The following is a 19,963-nucleotide window of genomic DNA, read 5'->3' on the forward strand; positions in this document are numbered from 1 at the left end:
TGGAGGACGATAAATTAGGCCTCCCGAAAAGGAGGTAGAGGCATTAAGTCTAATCGAGAAGCCGATGCTCTCACTTCCTTTGAGATGACCCAGATCGAATGTATGACACAAAAATGACCTTTTGACAATGATTGCAACCCCTCCCTCCTCGCCCGATTGGTCTGTCCTGCCTAAAGATGGTGAAATCCGGAGGAAGGGCAGTAGCCAAATCAGGATTGGATGAGTCGTTGAGCCATGTTTCTGTTATGAAAAAGACGTCAAGACCATGACACAATATTAAATCGTGTATGTCTTGGCTGTGGCCACACAATGAGCGGGCATTGATAAGACCTCCCTTAAAGTTATTACCTCCGTACATAGAGGGAACAGGAATTTTTGGCATCTCTAAGGACATCTAGGGAGGGGTCCATTTACAATGTAAACATGAGAAGGGGCCCCAGAGATAATCAGTGGGTGGACAACCCTTACACAGGGCACCCATCTTAGGGCGCAATGCTAATAGGGCCTTATTGTCATACCTGATAGTAAGTGGTTGTTGCCCGGCATATCCTGCAGCTGGCACAGTCCTGGCGCGGACGGGCGCAGACGGGCTTGGCTTAGGCGCGGCTTCGGCGCGCATCCGGCGCGCCCGCTGCGCCGTCTGGCCGGTCTGCACATTATATAGGAAGAAAGGAGGGCGTGAGGACGGCGCGACTAGAGCGCTCCCCCAGCCTCACCAAAGATGGCGCCCACCGCCGCCGAGTATCGGCTGAAAAGCGGCTGTGCAAGGTGAAAGAAGGTGGAAAGATGGTAAGAGTGTCAGTGTGCCTGGCTTAAAAATCCCCCTTAACGCTATTAAAAGCCCCCCAAAGATGAAAACATAACAAATGTAAAAACGTTCTAAAGTGCATTCAGGATCGTAGCTGGTAAGAAGATTGTCACCACGTTCTGGTAACACGCAGCTCGCAGCCCCAGTTACCCTCACAAGGGAGAGCTCCGTTTAGGCACCGAGTTCGCTGGCAGACCCTGTTAAGTATTCCAGGAGGGCGTGAGGACGGCGCGACTAGAGCGCTCCCCCAGCCTCACCAAAGATGGCGCCCACCGCCGCCGAGTATCGGCTGAAAAGCGGCTGTGCAAGGTGAAAGAAGGTGGAAAGATGGTAAGAGTGTCAGTGTGCCTGGCTTAAAAATTCCCCTTAACGCTATTAAAAGCCCCCCAAAGATGAAAACATAACAAAATGTAAAAACGTTCTAAAGTGCATTCAGGATCGTAGCTGGTAAGAAGATTGTCACCACGTTCTGGTAACACGCAGCTCGCAGCCCCAGTTACCCTCACTAGGGAGAGCTCCGTTTAGGCACCGAGTTCGCTGGCAGACCCTGTTAAGTATTCCAGGAGGGCGTGAGGACGGCGCGACTAGAGCGCTCCCCCAGCCTCACCAAAGATGGCGCCCACCGCCGCCGAGTATCGGCTGAAAAGCGGCTGTGTAAGGTGAAAGAAGGTGGAAAGATGGTAAGAGTGTCAGTGTGCCTGGCTTAAAAATTCCCCTTAACGCTATTAAAAGCCCCCCAAAGATGAAAACATAACAAAATGTAAAAACGTTCTAAAGTGCATTCAGGATCGTAGCTGGTAAGAAGATTGTCACCACGTTCTGGTAACACGCAGCTCGCAGCCCCAGTTACCCTCACTAGGGAGAGCTCCGTTTAGGCCAATTTTTTCTATGTGTTACGTTGTCATGCTTTTATATTGTGTTATGTTACCGGGCTGTGATACGACATACCGTTGCTGATTTAAAGAGTGCTGCAGGCACATAGAGGTGTACTTAAGTGCACTAAGACACACGAGGGAAGGGGGTGGGCAGAAGAAGACTTATACAGCCAGCTCCCTTTCATGGGTGAAGGGCACCATCCAGCAGTTTTCTAGCTGCATCGCCTCAGTCTTCGTGGGCAGTGCTAGCTCCTCCGAGGCATATTTCCTCCTGAGCAGGAAGGGGACCCAGAACATCTTTGCATTCTTCCTCTTCGGGGGTTCTGTATTTCTCTTCTCAGGGAGAGGTGGTGGGAAAGCGTTGCTTCTATTGAGATGTTTTCAGTTTCTGGCAGCCCCCAGTTGCGCAGGCTGCTTTCCAATGGAGGCTTGATGGAGGTAGGCTCAGCCTGGCCTGTTTCTTCTCTTCTGATATCCTGCTTTCAGTCGGGTGAAGGGCCTTGACCAGCTCCGGCACAGCAGCTAGATCGGACCCTCCATGCAGATGATTGCTCTGGCTCAGCTCTTCTTGGTGGGATCCTGGAGACCAAAATGAGCCAGACTTCCATGTGGCTTCTGTCTGCCACCCACGCTCTCCCCTCAGGTGCCAAACATTACAGACAAAGCAGTGACCTTTGATGGAAAACGTGTAAAAGAAAGTCATACCGATTTAGTGGTGCTTCTCTGGTCTATTTTCTATGTTCTCTGTAAGAATGTGGGTATGACTGGGTATCCCGGTGCACCGTAAGGTCATCATTTACTAGGTTTTAAAAGTTAATACATTTGAATATACAATGAAAAATATGTTGTATAATGCACAGATTTTGCCATAAAAAAAAAATATTGGGGAAGAACCTCCCCCCACAAGCCCACTTGCAAGAGTCAGGCTGGCTCGCTATGTACCATAGAGAGACTGTGGTGTGACAAAATATGCCAGGGCTGCTTTGGGTTCCCAGTCTGACCCTGTCCTGAGAGCTCCTGACTGGGTCCAGAGCGCGGGGCCCCCTCCATGTACTTTGCAGGGGGCCCCCTCAAGTTTCGTTACGCCACTGTTTTCAATACGTAAGCAGAGTAATTGACACAGCAGACCCACTCAAGCAGAGCGGCATGATTGGTTTGTGCAATTGTCACTTCACCTGAATCACTGGTAAATGCTGTGCTTTCAAAGCGAAGCTACGAGTCTTTGAGGGCTTTCAGTTTGACATTCAGCGTTTGCCTCACCCCCAGCGCTGACTGATGCTGTGTTTTCTGAATGTACCTTTGGCGCCACGTGAGCTCCAGATGGAGAAAAATGAATTCCTCAGCCTGTGAGATAAGGTACACAGGAGCGGGATGGTCGAAAAGTGGATAATCGGGCCTGGAAGTAAGTACTTGTGTTAAAACCTGGCCTGTTGGAATTTGAGGGTTTGCACTTACATCCAGACATCGCTCTTACTTTCAAATAACTCTCCACATGCTCTGTATACACACAGAATTGATCCGTTGTATACTGGTGACTGTTTGCAAGTAGATATAATCTAATCTAGGGCTTGTAGGCTAGCGGACTCGGAGCGGAGGAGGTCCATGCGGTAAGTCGTGAGGGGGTGACACCATGAGTTACCCGCACCGGGTGACACCAACCCTAGTGACGCCACTGGTTAGCAGAACTAACTATAACGGAGGAATTTCTATGGTTTTGTATGAGTGAAATGGGCAGCTAACTAGAACACCCCTGAAACCTATGTTTTTTTCTGTGAATATATATATATATATATATATATATATGTATATAATTATGTATTGAACTCAAAAAAGCAATTGTATTGTTTTGCAGCCACAAAATTTTGGAGCTCAAACCCCGTTGTCCTGGGGAGGTCTGATTTATAGGCAGCAACTTGGAGAAAAGTGTCCAACTTTTACGTAGCACCTTTGCCTTGACAGTCATTGCAGAAGAAAGGCCAGAATGGGACAGGCAGTATCAGTAAAGTAAGCACCTCACCTAACCCTTTTTAGGTCTCGGCTAAACAGCGAATGCGCTGCTCGCCTAGACAGCGCATGCACAGTCTCGAAGAGACGTGTTATGTTTTTATCTCTGGGCTTCCTGGCCACTCCTCTCGTACCATTGGTAAACTTCAGCATCGCTCTTATTTTCTTTAATGCCATTGTTATGGCATGCAGACGTCATGCCCTCTTCTTGTATTTGGGTCTCCCATAGCACATGGACCAAGTACATGTCTCCTTACACTGCTCCTGGTTTGCGGAGCTGTTTTTTCTTTGTTTTCAAGCACTCCGTAGAAGTATGTGTGTTTTCAGGCCGTCTCTCTTGTACACATACCACTAAAATTAATGCGCTGTACATAAATGGATTTCTTAAAAAGTTATTAAAACAAAAATAGCATTTGTTTAGCCAGCTTCAATTAAGGTTTCTTCCCCCATTCATTATTGCTTCCTCCCGTCCTCTCCAGTCGTTGCTTGCCCATCAAACTCTTCCTGCTTCCCTGTTTGACCTGCCCCCACCACCTCCCTCGTCGCTGCTGCTTTTATTCTTTGCACAATTCAATGGAATTGGCACACTTGTCCCATCCTCCATCTTTCATACTCAAATGGAGACACTGTTCCTAAAAAGAAAAAGGAAAACGAGAAAAGCTCGAGAAGAATTAGGAGAGAATAAAGTCCTAGGCTAGTATTAGGCCCAAAGATAGATCGAAGGGGAGGCACAACTTAGTTTCTCTTGTTGCCCTCACACAACCCGAAGGATGTCATGCTTCATCATTGGGCGTTTTGCTCCTCGTCGGGCCGGCGCTGCAATGCCCTACGGGCCCCTAATCTATGGAGCATTATTCTCCCCATTTTTAGGCTTTTATCCTGGAGCGACTTTACTCTCATACATAGAGCAGGGCTATCTTGACCTGTACGCCCGGATACTGACTGTGGGTAGTATCCCTCAGTCAATACTCATTATTCACTACCTTTATTTTGGTCCTGAGGAAGCGCCAAGGATCCATTTTGGACCAGTGGGGCGCGAAACATGTCGACCACATATTAGTCACCTGATGGTACATTACTTCCAGTAAGGTAACACCTAACCTACGGGTTTTTTAGTATGTCAAGGGTGCTACTTATATTAAATCTTATTCTATTAGCAACCCTTAGACATTTTTAACTTATCACGTCACCGACACACCCACATCACCACGTGTCTTTTTATTAGGACCCAAACCACACACCCGCATGCACCCAACGGCGTTTTCTCTAAAAGATCTCCGCTAAAGTGACCCTTCGGGGGACCCGTAGGGCATTGCAGCGCCGGCCCGACGAGGAGCAAAACGCCCAATGATGAAGCATGACATCCTTCGGGGTGTGTGAGGGCAACAAGAGAAACTAAGTTGTGCCCCCCCCCTTCGATCTATCTTTGGGCCTAATACTAGCCTAGGACTTTATTCTCTACTAATTCTTCGAGCTTTTCTCGTTTTCCTTTTTAGGAACAGTGTCTCCATTTGAGTATGATAGATGATACACGGAGCACAGACAGTGGACCATAACAAGCTCCTGGTCCCCCCCCCCCCCCTCTCTTTGTTGTATAGACCATCCTCCATCTTGCCATAGTGCTAACACTAGCCGATGGTATTGGAGCGTAAGTGCTCACCAGTTACATTCCACAATTACACATTCATTGTCATATGCAAGGGGTAGCGTAAGTGATTTGCCCAGAATCACAAACTCTTCGGGCAACCACAACATTCGAACCTGGTTCCCCAATTCCTCTGCGGACAGCTCTGGTTGTTACACCACATCCTCACTTCACTTCACTTCAAAGCTTCACAACTGTTTCTCATGATCTCTTCCACATTTGTTCAGCAAGGCCCGTCAATATCGAACAAGCATTGGAAAAGCCAATAGATCTCAGCAATGCCCGAACTATTGGCCTGGTCAATGTGAATGTCTTTTAGCCATGTCTAGCAGCACATCTGCTGGTCAGCATGGCGGAAGGTCACTGAAAAAAAGCGTTGTAATGTTGCCAGTGCAGGCCACATAATAGTGCTTTTTAGTTTGAGCCTAGCGCAACGCGCATGCACTGCTTTGTGAGGCTTCTTGTATCTACTCTTATCTACTCTGTGTAGGTCTGATACATCCCACGCATTGGATTGGATTTTGCGTGCGTCTTTGTAGAATCAAAGCCTGCAAATGGCTAAAGGTGTGTGCATATCCCACCTCTTTTGAAAGGTTCACTCCCACGGCGTTTTGCCACTGGATCGAGCAGGGCAGCAGCTGCAGTGCCTCCTCGTCTGTCTGCCTGCCCCCACCACTCCTCTTTGTGTCCCTTTAGATTACCTTTGCTTGTGTTTGGAACATTGTTTGCTGGATTTCAGAAGCAGATCCCTCCCATGCCCCGTTGCTATTATGCCCTCATTCTGTTGGTTGTGCCTTGCCTGTTGCTGTCAGCACTAGGCACGGCGTCATCTCACTGTGACCCCTGCCACACAGCGATTGGCTCCTGAGATGGTGGGTGGCAGCTTTGGTTTTCCTTTCCATGTTCGCAGTCTCTTCTCATCAATGCACGACCAGAGGTCGCGTTCTGGAAGTGTGCAGGATATTCACCAAGTTCCACTGACCCCGCCAGCTTCTGGTCCGGTCTCCAGGCACTGTCTCTTGTGCTTTTGTTGACACGCCATGCCTGCGCCGGTTTACAAGGCATGACTCCGCTGATCAGCCTTCTGAGTGTGAACAACGTGAAAACTTGGCAGCTAGGGTAGTGTAATTGTGGAAGCAGCTTGCATTACGTTAATGAGTAGGTTCGTACTCGGAAGCCCATAGTATTGACAGCAGGATGGGCTGTGGCTACCGTCGGCTGCTTTTCATGCTGAACGAGCCATTGAGAGTGTCTGCTGGCAACAAAGCCGAAGTTTGCATTACCCCAGCAGCTTGAAATGCGCCCATCCAGTTGACTGGGAGCCTGGCCTGTGCTGGCCAATCAGTGTCTTATCTAGAAAAAGTTCTATACGTCCGGGTAACTGTCCGCGTGCAGACATCTGGTCAGTGGCAGCCTCAACTGAAGCCCGAGCTGTGGCAGAAGTGCATTAAGAGCCCACAAAGCGCTTAGTCGATGAACCATACATAAACCACCTCTGCAGTCTGTGGTGCTCCGCGGGCTCCTCGTCACAGCTTTGATCTGCCAATTTTGTATTCAGAGCCATGCTTCCTCTTCATGGGAGGCCTATCAAGAGCTCCCTGAAATCATGTCTGCCATGGGAGACACGGCTCTTTGTAGAGCATCACATTTCAGGCACAGCCTTGAATGTTGAGATGGTGTGGGTGTTTGAAGCGCAGAAAAAAGTGTATATTTTATGGCAACGCCCAATTATAAACGCACTTGTGAAGATACTGCCATCTGAGATTGTCCTCATCACACCTGCAGGCACCGTTCCTATGGTCAGTGTTTGTTTACATATGTCAATTAGGCAAAAGGTAGAAAGCGTGCTAAAAAAGTGATAAATATTTGTTACCCAGCTTCCAACTCCAGACGTCCACATTTAGGGTTAAAACTGTTGACTGCGTGGTAAATTACAAAAAAGCACACGTGTAGCCAAAGCAAGGTGCGTGGTTCCATAATCACCCCAGGCAACTATTTTACAGTAAGAGTTATAGAACACACTGCGTGTTACAATATGTCATCACAAGAGGACGCTGCGCTATTAAATAGATGAAAGCCAATCATTACGATCATTCTCTAAAAGCAGAACTGGATTTCAGTGTAGGATAAGACCAAAAGTGCACTTAGAGACATACATGGTGTCGATTCACCATAAGGCTGGGAGGTGGAATTGACATCACAACTAGTTAACCCATGGTGACACCACAGTGTTGACTCCTTATCAAAACCCTGTTCACATTCTGTTTTTCCCCAAGAACAGGGGGCAGGGGGCAAGCCAGTACTTTGCCTGGGCATTTTTTTTTCTATTTCTCAGTAAGCGGATCGCTGCAAAAGGATGCCAATCAAATTCTTCCTGCCACGGATGAAAAAAACGAAAAACAGAAAAAAAAAAAAAAGTTGACAATCAGTCCCACCAGAAATACGAACTCCCCATCTCATGTTAGAATCTATAGTACCTGTAATTGTCCCGATTAAACACAAGGCTGTCAGGACTCACTGTCCCTGATTTCAGGTCACCTTGCTTGCTCACTCTTTGTTTAGGGCAGAAACTGCCTTCAATTGTGGTTTTTTAAAAACATTTCTAATTCAATTTTGAATCAATCGGAAATGTTGTTTCTTTGTGTTGGACAAAAAATGAGGCTCAGACCCTCCAAATAGGGGTCCGTAAACTACATCAATTTGAGTTTGGCTCCTTTTCCACTTTGACGCTGAAGGAGTAATTGTCTATAGAGGTGCCTATTAGCTCTAATGATGTTTTGCGAGGGGGGGGGGGGGGGGGGGGAAGGGCACTGCCCTCTACCCTTTCACAGAAGGTACGTACTATAGGTTTTACTTCGAGGTTTTGAACTGCAAGTGGTTTATGTTAATTAGAAATTCAGCATTGTGGTGCTATGATTTTACAACTCAAAAGTACATATTCAATTATTTGCCTCGTAGATGCATTGTTCATACAAAGTAGTTGTGGTTTTCTTTATCAATGCAGCATGCTTTTAAAAAAATATTTTAGTTAGGACCCAAAATGCAAGCCAGACATGCTGGCTTTGTCAGCGCTTGTTTTTTGCAGTTGTTTTTAGTTGGTATTAAATGTTTTTTGTCAAGGTAAAAACTATGTTTTTACTGTAAGAAGGCTTAGATATAAATTAAAAGGGGGCTAGATTATTGGAACTCAGTGTACTTATCTTTGATATTACCATGTTTGCAATGCACTTATGTGACATTTCGGGTCTTAAATATGACACCTCAATTGACACTTTATCACGAGTATTAACTGCGTGTATGCTTTATCGTTAATTACCCAATTTTTAAAACACTCTTCCAGGGCTAATATTCGAGTTCAAACCAAATTCTCCACTCTCCCTCACTCAGGTGATCCCCGCGGACCACCCTCTTGACAAAGCCAAAAGGTCTCCCATCGGCGAGACCTATTGGCATTGCCAATGCTTGTTTGTGTTAGGAGGGGCTGGACAAACTCAACATGGGAGACGAAGAGACACTAGGTCGGCTGAACATTCTGTGATTTCGGGCTTCCAGTGACTTTCTGCCATGCAGAACGGCAGATGTGCTGCTAGACAACATGGCTATAAGACATTCACATTGACAAGGGATGGGGGGGGGGGCAGTTCAGGGATGTTTTGAACATGCTAAGTGGGTCTAGGAGGCCCATACATTTTCAGAGCGTTTTGTAGACGAAGCAGTCAGTGGCTCAAGAGTTTCACAAATTCGATATATAAACTGTATAGCAGTACATACATGTCTGGTGTCTATACCAAAACTTCAAACCATCAAGCAAATACAATCCTTCTAGAAACCTTCCCACCACTTTCTAATGTGGTATCAAACCTACCATTACCACAGCTTTTACCAAAAGCACAGAGGATGGTCCACCTAGGTTTACTGCAAGAGTTCATTTGACACTTCCTCAAAATTACATATTTCTGCTTAGAGCTATCTGAATGTTGATTTCTAATAACTTGTTAGGAATTTACACTTCCAACGGACAATTTGGTTGTAGGAAGATGCCATTTGTAGAACTAGGGTTGTTTCCCATTCATGGTTTGCAGTCATTGTATATTGTTCATCTGTTATGAAATGTAAATGAGCTGAGCTTCTCTCAACTGCCTTACCACTAACCCACGAAAATACGGAACTATGAAGAGACACAAACCAGTTTAATGATCAATTATAACTCTGCCATTATGGCGATGTAAGATTAGTGAATGACAAAACTTATTGAGTGTCATCCATACAGCTTGATGGGCAAGTTAAATAAAGACTTTTCAACCCTGCGGTATGTTCAGCTACAGGACAGGCACCCCACAGGGGTGTTCTGTGTTTAGGTGCAAAATGAAACCTATCAATGAGTTGTCTTACTAATTATGGAAATAACTTGAATGATAGAGAATATTTAACAAATCACTGCTAAAGGGAAACGCCAGACTATTGGAGCGATAGACAAACTGTATCCAGAGTGTCGCAGAGGCCGTCGCTCCCCCCGAAGGGTGGGGGGGCGGCTCATGGGCCGGCACCATAACCCACGCTTAGCCCCGGGGGAGAACCGGTTCTCACGAAGTGTACACTGTCCCCTCTCATGAGCGCCACAGTGGCGCCAGGCCCCTGTCCAATGGGGGGGGCCTGGCGAGGTACAAACCCCTCAATGGGGGTGCCGCTCCCGAGCGGCGGGAAAAGCGTGTGTGGAGGGGGGGGGATATAAGCTGCCGCTCCCCCAGGTAGCTCCCAACTTCGTGGAGCGGGGCACTGATTTTTCGGACACCCTTTTTTCTACGAACCTGCCGGGAGGCGAAGCGCTGCTGAAGGAGGCATCGGGGTAACTTGCTGGAACTCGACTAGAGCCCGTGGACGAGCAAGGTTTGTGAAAGAGCGCCCGCCCCGCTGACTGAGGCTCACGGATGAGCTGCGAGCGACTGCGGTTACTTGATACCGCCATCACCTCTCCTCGCCGCTGCCCCTAAGGTGTGTGTCCGGGTCCTGGGAGAAGAGCTGTGGCACTGGGTGTAGCGGCCTCGCTCAGCACACAGAGGCTGCTGACTTGGTGTGGCAGGAGACTTGATCAGAGGTAGTGCTCAACCTCGCGCCTGTCATCTTTCCCGGTGGTCAACGCAGCGGAGCGGTGATCGGCAGCGCCATCAATCCGCAGGGTCGCCTTTGTGGCCTCACGGACAGAGCTGCTGACGGTGGTGTTGGGGGCCCGAGTTCGAGCGTCGGCTCAGCTTCTGGACAAATCATTTATTGGACCACTTCCCTGAGAACACGCTGCGGCTGGAGCCGCGTTCAAACAGGACTCTCGCCCCTGCCCCATCCCCCCCCCCCCCCCCCAGCCCGGCGGCAGCGGCCCCTACACGGAGACACACCAAGCCTTGCTTCAAGGAAAGCGCAAATTCACCGGAGCAGGCAGCGTTACCGGCAGTCAGCTGCTTCTTCCAAAGACAGCAGTATGTTCAGCGGCCACCACAAGCCCCACCCAGCAACATCAAAGAGGACCTTTTTAAAGAGACCAGCCACAATTTTACCGACAGCTTAATAGAGCCAAAGGAAGTATTTTGGTGCATCCGAAAGGGCGGCAGCACCCCGCCAGGAGGAATGGCAGGTCAAGGGGGTCAGCCAGAGGATCTTGAGGAGCTGCTAAGGAAGATCCGGGCATTGTCGGCAGTGCAGGGTGAAGGCTGGCTACAAACGCAGTTGGGACAGGAAGGAGGCGAGGGCTCAGGAGGCCAAGCGGCTGGAGACACGGGCGCACTGGCGCCCAAAAGAAGTAGGAAGGCTGCGCCCAAACAGCCCCAGAAGTCAGCCCCATGACAGACGCCTCAGAAGAGAGACCGGCCGCCCGGAGCCACCCCGGTGATGGAAGGTGACCACAGCAGGACCCACAGCAGAGCTACAAGTATTGAGCATATTACTGCAATTGTGAAAGTGTTTGAAATCGATGGTACCTCTATTGCTCAAGGGGATGGGGTCACAGGGTGTCGAGGACAGGGGGGCCCAAAGTGCGGAGGTCTCGGGCTGCCATGGCATTTATTAGATCCAGGCTGCGCACGCCAGGAAAGGCTGCAGGGCAGGGAGGACAGGGCTCACGGGGAGGGCTGGGGTCCCCACTGTGAGCTTGGGGTTATACAGACTCCGCAAACGACCCGATGCGAGCAGCGTCAGACACCGACATACACTAGACCATCCCCAGGGCCAGCCTCCCTGACCACGAGAGCCACAGGCCTAGTGAGCCTCATCCCTCTGGCAGTCAAGGAAAGAATTTGGTGGAAGGAATTTGTCAACATTTTTTCCCTGCTAGAAATCCAATTAGACGGGTTGGATCTCACAACCTGCGACAAGAAGGATGAAGATAGAAGGGAGAGGCGCAGGGAGAGAAAGGAGAGAAATTTTGATAATTGGCAGGATGCTTTTAGAATAATGGCATGCATAACAGTTGAAAAATTCCCGCGCTGCGCAGCAGACCTCTGGCTATATGAGGCCAATATTCATTGGGCACAGAGGCAGTTTCCCAGGGACGCGTGGCTGGAATATGACAAAGGTTTCAGGCTAAAAATGCAAAGACACCCAGAGATGGAATGGAATGAGGACGTCTCTGGTTTTAAACAGAAAATGTTGGTAGCCAAGGGGGTGAAGTCTTAGGCAGGTAAAAGCAACCAGTCCTTTCGATGTTCCTTCTAAAGAGGGAAGGGCAAGTCCTTTTACAAGTCCAAGCACAGCACAGCACAGCACAGCACAGGGAAGCCCCCTGCTTCCAGTGGGGCCACAGCAGTTTGCTGGAAATATGACGCGGGGGAATGCACGTGGGGTTCATCTTGCAAATTCCAACATTCATGTTCCAATTGTGGGGTTGGACACCCGACAGCGGGGTGCAGACGCAAACCAGATCAAAAGAGGGACAAAAAGGATAAGAAGAGGAAACACTAACGCAGGCACGGGGTGGGGGGGGGGGGGGTGTGCACGAGGGTTGCACGACTGCCAGCTAGCCAGATCCCCAATTAACACTCAACAACTTCACAGGCTGGCCAACAAATACCCCAACAAAGCAGATGCGGCAATATTAGTGAAAGGTTTTGAGGAAGGTTTCTTGAAACCATCCACAGGTCCACTACCATTGGACAGGGCAAACAACCTGAAATCTGCAATGGAACACCCAGGGGTGGTACACAAGAAACTTGAGAAAGAAAAATCCTTGGGCAGAATAGAGGGCCCCCTCCCTCCACATTTGCATAAAGGCCTGGTTATCTCTCCCCTTGGGGTGGTCCCCAAAAACGAACCGGGGCAATTCATATTGATCCACCATCTCTCCTTCCCAGAGGGGTCGCCAGTAAATGACAGGATAAGTGCAGAGGCTTGCTCAGTGGGTTATGCGACGGTGGATGATGCAATTGACCTAGTGAAGTCATCAGGGCATGGGGCCCTCATGGCCAAGGTGGACATTGAGTCTGCGTTCCGACTCTTGCCAGTACATCCCTCAAGTTTCCACCTGTTAGGTTTCCAGTGGGATGGGGACCTATTTATTGATAAAGCCATGCCTATGGGATGCGCAGTTCGCCACCTTTTTGGAGTGGGCCCTGCACAACAGACACCCAGCAAGGGGGGGGGGGGGGGGGGGAATTCACAACCTGAACGATTTTCTGTTTACCGGCCACGCCAGGTCGCCAGAATGCAGTCACACACTGGCGGCCTTTGACGAGTTGGCCAGAGACTTGGGGATCCCTCTGGCAGCTGAAAAACAGTGGGTTCCAATACAAAAAAAAAAAAATCACATTTCAGGGCATAGAATTGGCCTCAGTCACAGGGACGGCCAGGCTACCTGAGTGTAAGATGAAGGATTTCAGAGCGTAAGGGGCCTATGTGAGGTTGATCGGCAAGCTCAACTTTGCAGCTAGGGTAATCCCCGCAGGAAGAGTATTTGCCAGGCGCCTCCCTCAGTTGACCACAGGCCTCACCCACAAACACCACCACGTCCGCCTGGGGGAAGGGCTCAAGCAGGACTTACTGATGTGGGACAAATTCTTAACAGAATTTAATGGTGTCCTGATCTGGAGAGAAGGTTTGGTAACAGCCAGGCAGATAGCCTTATTTACCGACGCCTCCGGGAGCACGGGCTTTGGGGCAATTCTGGGTAAGAAATGGTGCACAGGCCGGTGGCCAGATAAGTGGCACAGGCAGGGCATCACCGGTAACAGAACATTCCTGGAGTTTTTTCCTATTATAGTAGCACTGACAATATGGAAACAGGAATTAAAGGACATGAAGCTGACACTGTGGTCAGACAATAAGGGGGGCATTAACTAAGGGGCAGCAAGGTGCCCTGACACTTTGAGACTAATGCGGCAGTTGGTTAAATTGCAGCTGGAGGGGAATTTGGATCTGAAGGCCCGCCACGTACCGGGGGTGGACAATGCAGGAGTGGACGTCCTATCCAGGTCACAGACGAGTCGATTCAAGGAGCTGGTACCTGGGGCAGACAAAGCGATGACTCCTTTTCCAGTACACCTGTGGGACCTGGGGGGGGGGGGGCGGGGGAGGGTAGACCTATCCAAATTGGTAAATCAGGCCCTTACCCCAGAGGCAGCCAGACGATACAAGAAATACGCAGCAACAGTGATGCGGGGCATACGGACACTGACTAACAGGGCCAAGACTCAAAAGAGCAGTGGAACTCTTTCTACAAAGGCATTTACCAACAAAAAAGCAAGGTCGTGGGCACAGGCCCACTTGGCGGCCATAGCTCATTTCACAAAAATACACACAGGGGAAGATCCCATGGCATCCCTGTACCTCAAGGCAGCACTGAAGGGTTGGAAACGGGCTGAAGGGGTAAGGGCGGACAGCAGGCGTCCCATAGATTTCAAGAAATTGGGCCAGTTGATGGAAGCGCTGGCGGTGTGCACAAATGACAGATTTGAGCCCCACCTGTTTCAAGCAGTCTTTTCCAGCGAACTGGTGGCACCTAGGAAGCATGGGCCTGCAGGGTGGTGCCTCCAAGCCACAGACATTAAGCCCTAGGCAGCTTCAGTAGAGATAGTACTGAGAAGATCAAAAACGGATCAGGCAGGAAGGGGGGCTATAATACAACTGCAGTGCATACAAAGGAGTAAATATTGTGCAGTATGCTGCTTGTTTAAATATATAGGAGCAGGATTCAAACACCAAGATGGGGGCAACTTGAGCAAGATCTAATTTACCGCAGTGATGCGCCAGGCCCTCTCCAAAGCCGGGCTGTCCCCGAAGGCCTTTACATCTCACTCTTTCAGGATCAGCGCGGCAACCTCGGCATCGCAGTACGGCATGTCGGAAGCAAGGATTCAGGCAGTTGGCAGGTGGTGGTCCCGAGCATACAGAACCTACATCAGGCTACAACTGCTTTAGATCCCACCGGCGAGGGTGGGTGGCCACTCACTTTGGGATGCCGTACGGTAGGGTGACAGGAGGTGGACAACCGCAAAGGGGTGTGGCAGGGGACAAGGGCACCACCACCGCTGCAACAACTGCCAGACATTTTTGATCCCTTTTTCTAGCAGGTAAACGCCCCCGTCTGGTGTGGGTAGTGGGCCACTCTGTGTCCAGGATGCAGACAGGATGGCAGCAGACAGGCCACAGGATGGCAGGCAAACCCAAAGGCACGTGTATTCGCTGGTTGGGGCAGCCAGTGATGAGATGGAGCCAGCTTCCGGAAACACTCAAAAACCTGCTGGCAGATTTGGTATAGCACCGACATACTGTTCATTCATCTCGGAGGCAACGACCTGGCCCAAGTGGGTAGGTAGACGCTGGGACAGGACATTCTGATGGACCTCATGGGGGCAGCCGCATGGTTTGGCGGCAGACCATAATATGGTCAGAGGTGATCAGTAGAAGGCACTGGAGGGGTGCTCAAACAAAGCAGTGGATAACGCCAGAAGAAAAATGAACATCGCGATCCACAAGTTCTGCAATACCAACGGTCTGGAATCCATCAGACATGGAACTGTATGGCCATGACAGGGTCCATCTATCAGAGGAAGGGTTGAGAGTCTTCTGGGATAACCTGTGGGGTGCAATGTCCATGGCAGTCTGTAGATAAGAGGAAGAAAAAGAAACACACAAACTGGGGGGGAGCCGCAGGAAGACGTTAGCCTTCCTGCGGGGTGGCGGAAAAAATGGTACAATGGTTGGCTAAGGAGACACACCGACAGGGCGGTGTGTAGGAGGAGGGCCACTCACTTTGGGATGCCGCACGGCAGGGTGAGTTGGCCGGACCAAGGAGGGGAGTAGCAAACAGAGACCGCGCTCGCAGCCCAGACCCGGCCGGACGGTAGTGCACAAAACGGTAGCGAGTTGGGGCCTAACTCCGGGGAGAAGCTACCTCTCCCACACACAGAGGGCGTGGGTGACCAACCAAATGGTGGTTCCAGAAGTAACATGAGAAGAAGGACTACCAAGAACTAACAAAAGAACTGGTTTGGGTGCCATTTACGAACTTTAAAAGTGCACAGAACGTACCGCAATATGATATGCACAATATGCTAATGATATGTATGATTTATGGCCAAGATATGGCAGTTCGCAAATGACCGATATGACCATGGGTCATGCTAATGATGACCGAATAACCAGTATGTACATAGCCCTAATAAAGTGCGGCCAACAACGACCACCACAACTACATGTCATGTTGGCTATGTTATTGGGGGACAAAGACGACGGAGTGGGGGGGAAGGTTAGTCCTGAATGGGTGCAGTGCGGGGGTTATCGCAGAGGCCGCCGCCGCCATAACCCACGCAGAGCCCTGGGGGAGAACTGGTTCAGCAGCGCGAAGGGTACACTGCCCCCTTCTCATGAGCGCCACAATGGCGCCAGGCCCCCGTCCAATGGGGGCCTGGCAAAGTACAAACCCCCCAATTGGGGTGCAGCTCCCGAGCGGCGGGAAAAGCGTGGGGGGGCATATAAGCCACCGCTCCCCCAGGTAGCTCCTAACTTCGTGGAGCGGTGCACTGATTTTTCGGACCCATCCACCCACACCTACGAAAAACAGCAGTGTCGCAGTGCTGGACAGCAACACGAAGGTTGGCGGAAAAAAATGGTACAATGGTTGGCTAAGGAGACACACCGACAGGGCGGTGTGTAGGAGGAGGGCGACTCACTTTGGGATGTCGCACGGCAGGGTGAGTTGGCCGGGCCACGGAGGGGAGTAGCAAACTGAGAAGGCGCTCGCAGCCCAGACCCGGCCGGATGGCAGGGCACAAAACGGTAGCGAGTTGGGGCCTAACTCCAGGGAGTAGCTACCCCTCCCTACACGCAGAGGGCGTGGCTGACCATTCAAATGGTGGTTCCAGAAGTAACATGAGAAGAAGGACTACCAAGAACTAACAAAAGAACTGGTTTGGGTGCCATTTACGAACTGGGAAAGTGCACCGAATGTACCGCAATCGGATATGCACAATATGCTAATGATATGTATGATCTATGGCCAAGATATGGCAGTTCTCAAATGACCGATATGACCATGGGTCATGCTAATGACTACGAATAACCAGTATGAACATAACCCTATTAAACTGCGGCCAACAATGACCACTACAACTACATGTCACGTTGGCTATGTTATTGGGGGACAAAGACGGCGGAGTGTGGGGGAATGTTAGTCCTGAATGGCGGCAGTGCGGGGTTATAGGAAAACACACACATAAAAAACGCATAAGGACTCCAAACAGAAAGCACACTTTAAGGAAAAGTGAATCCAAATATAACGAAAACTTTCAATTCTTTTATTCTCTAGCAGACAATTTACATAAAATTCCCCTTAAGTTAGTGATTCATATTTCCCAATGTGGACTATCTATAGAGCAGCTTTGGTAGACAATGAAATATAACCAAACAAAAAAAAACAAAAACAAATGGAGCATCTCAAACCAATGCATTTCACCAAATCAAATGTTGCTTATAAAGTACATTTCCCAACAAGCTTGAAGATTTTCTCAGTGCTCATTCTGGGTTTCATGAATCCCCTCCCAATAGGATGCTGTGCAAGAAGTACAGTTTTTGTGAGCGTCTTGTCTTGCTAGATACCACAATTTACTCTTCACATGATCTGTAGCCCCTGGATGGTGGACTCGAGGGTCTAGGTACAAAGACAGAAATACATACATTTAAAATGCTGACTAATAGGTAATTGTGATATTTTCAGAATGCAAAATTAGTTTTTACTATAATTTTTCTTATGATTATTTCAAGCAAAACATATCACAAACTTAAAAACTACATGTTCCTACGCAATAAACAAATCTCAGATGCAAGGTGGTTTTCCAAATCACTAAAACCAGTAGAACTATTAACGCAGGTCTGACCAGCTTTAAACCTTTCTAGCAAAGTATGGAAAAGTTACTTGCCTGTAATACGCCTTTCCCATTATTAGCATTTTTCAATAAAGAGAATTGAATGCCTGTACCTGGGATGTAACAGGACTGACATAGGAGCAGTCACCTTATGAACTGCAGAAGCTGCATTTTACCCCTATCATATTCTTCAGGATTAGAAACACAGTTAATATTTGGAGATCAAAAGAGGAATCCATTAAGACCTGCACCCAAACAGACTCATAGAATAGAGTCTTTGTTGTAAGAGTGCCGAAACATAGTGGAATACAAAACATGACTAAGCAAATAAATTACATGCGGAGGTCTATCCACTAGGTTATGAACTAAGCTCTAGGTGGTTGATGAATTTGGAACATCTCAAAAGCAAATGTGGACCTTTTCCCTAGTGAAATGGGTACTAGTACCTGATAAAAATGTTAAGTATGGTCTGCTTAAAGAACGTCAAGCGAGTCCTAACAGCTACATAATTAACAAACAGCTGTTTTGATGTATACCCTTACTCTTCTTCAAATAATGCCATAGAGCTAAATTAACATCTATTGTAAAAATTGACTATTCTGTAGGAACCCTTCATTTGGCATGAATCTCTTCATTTATGCCTGCTGTGTAGGTCTTCCTTTGAGTTCTATAGTCCAGGTACGTGAAATGCTCAGATGTGGATGTTCATTGATCGGGACCAAGGTCAGATTGTCAGTGTCTCGAGATATCTGCGGCAATCCTTCCGTTTGTAGGTGAAATACATTGAAGTGGTGCTGGTCCCAAACAGAACAGAGAGATGAAATCACTTGCAGTAAGGACTTGAGGGTTGGATGGACTGCTCTCAGCATCAATAGGTTTACTTAATACTCCTGCTTCCTGGAAACAACCCCACGAGTAATGAAGTCACTTTATTTAGGTCTCGCCTAAGCAGCACTTGCGCTGGTTCTCCTAGACATGCTGTATTCAGGTATTGACTTAAAGCCCAGCCCATCAATTGGCTCATGTTACTGTCCTTTCTAACTGGTTGCTTTTGATTTGTGAATAGGCTTAGTAGTCCCTCCTTAGTACTGCCTTTTCTACTTTTATAACCTCCCATGAGGACTGGCCCTTTGACTTGTGTTGTTACTCTGCAGGTTTTATTAACAGTCTGTGGGCACTATTTTCTTAAAGGAATTCTCCTACCAGCTGTTGCAGGCAGAACACGAGCTGCGGTCCTCTAGCAGTGCTCGTGCTCAGCTGATGGCTGCCTTTCCTTTCATCACTGGTGTGCTTAGAATATTATTTGTTCAGGCCCCTACCACCTCCGAAACAGCATGGGCGTGCACCTTTATTTATTAATGGCACAGCAATTATTTTGGGCTCGCCGGTGTCTTTCACTTAGCCCTGCCCTTCCCTCCTCATGCCCTGCCTTTCAGTTGCATTAAGTAATGGCGGCACCACAGTGATTTTTGGCTCAATGGTATCTGTGTCAGTGTTGCTTAGCCCCCCACTTCCATCCCACACAAACATTACTTTCTTATTTTTGAACAGTGCTCATATTTTTTTACACAATGTTTACTTTTATTTAAGCAGTAACTAATGGCGCCACGCGGGTATGCACAGCTTGCCAGACTCTGCCGCTCCGTTGTTTAGTAACTCAGCACAGCGCCCGCTTAATGGGCGTCGCGTTCTAACTTAAATATGCTCTGTTTCCCCCCCATCTCTCCCACGCTGCACAGACGCGGGTGCTGTGTTAAAGAAATCTGCGGACGCCATTTTTCCCCACCACTCCCCCATCTATGTCCTTCGTGTAACTGTATTTAAAAACACATTGCGGACAGCGAAGGCATAGACCCATCCAAGCGGTACCATAACACAGTAGCAACTTGCAAATTACCACCTTAAATGTGTGAGGTGCAGCTTCAGCAGGCAGGATCCTGCCTTCCTCACCCCCCAAACCACACCCTCCAACACCAGATTCCAAAACAATGAGTAATACTTTTATCACAGCAGTGTCCTGGCCAGGGGCAGGCATGGGGTCACTGGCAACAAAGCTGGACACTGCCCCGCCTCTGCACACTCAAGCAGTGCATCAAGGTGAAAGAAGGACACGCCCGCTCCTTTATATTTAACTGGTGACTAAGGCTGGCCTAGACAGAGCTGTGTTTACATTCTTCAGCTCTCTGCGTATATTCAAGGCATGCAATTCAATGTATACGATTACACCAACTGCTGGCAGCTAACCACCCACAATACAAACTTTTAAAACTTAATGTGTAATTACTTC

General features: G+C 48.7%; 1 protein-coding gene across 1 annotated transcript in view; it reads right to left on the reverse strand.

Annotated features, from left to right (window-relative positions):
- Positions 1 to 17,088: 17,088 nt before the first annotated feature.
- The window catches only part of ARPC1A (actin related protein 2/3 complex subunit 1A), a 158,033-nt gene continuing 155,158 nt past the window's right edge, over positions 17,089 to 19,963 (reverse strand). Inside the window, exon 10 of the mRNA XM_085629133.1 lies at positions 17,089 to 17,462. Coding sequence (XP_085485259.1) covers positions 17,424 to 17,462 — 39 coding nt within the window. The 3' untranslated portion in view covers positions 17,089 to 17,423. The remainder of the gene's footprint in view (positions 17,463 to 19,963) is intronic.

Source organism: Triturus cristatus, chromosome 10 (genome assembly GCF_964204655.1).
Source record: "Triturus cristatus chromosome 10, aTriCri1.1, whole genome shotgun sequence".
Classification (NCBI taxonomy): Eukaryota; Metazoa; Chordata; class Amphibia; order Caudata; family Salamandridae; genus Triturus; species Triturus cristatus.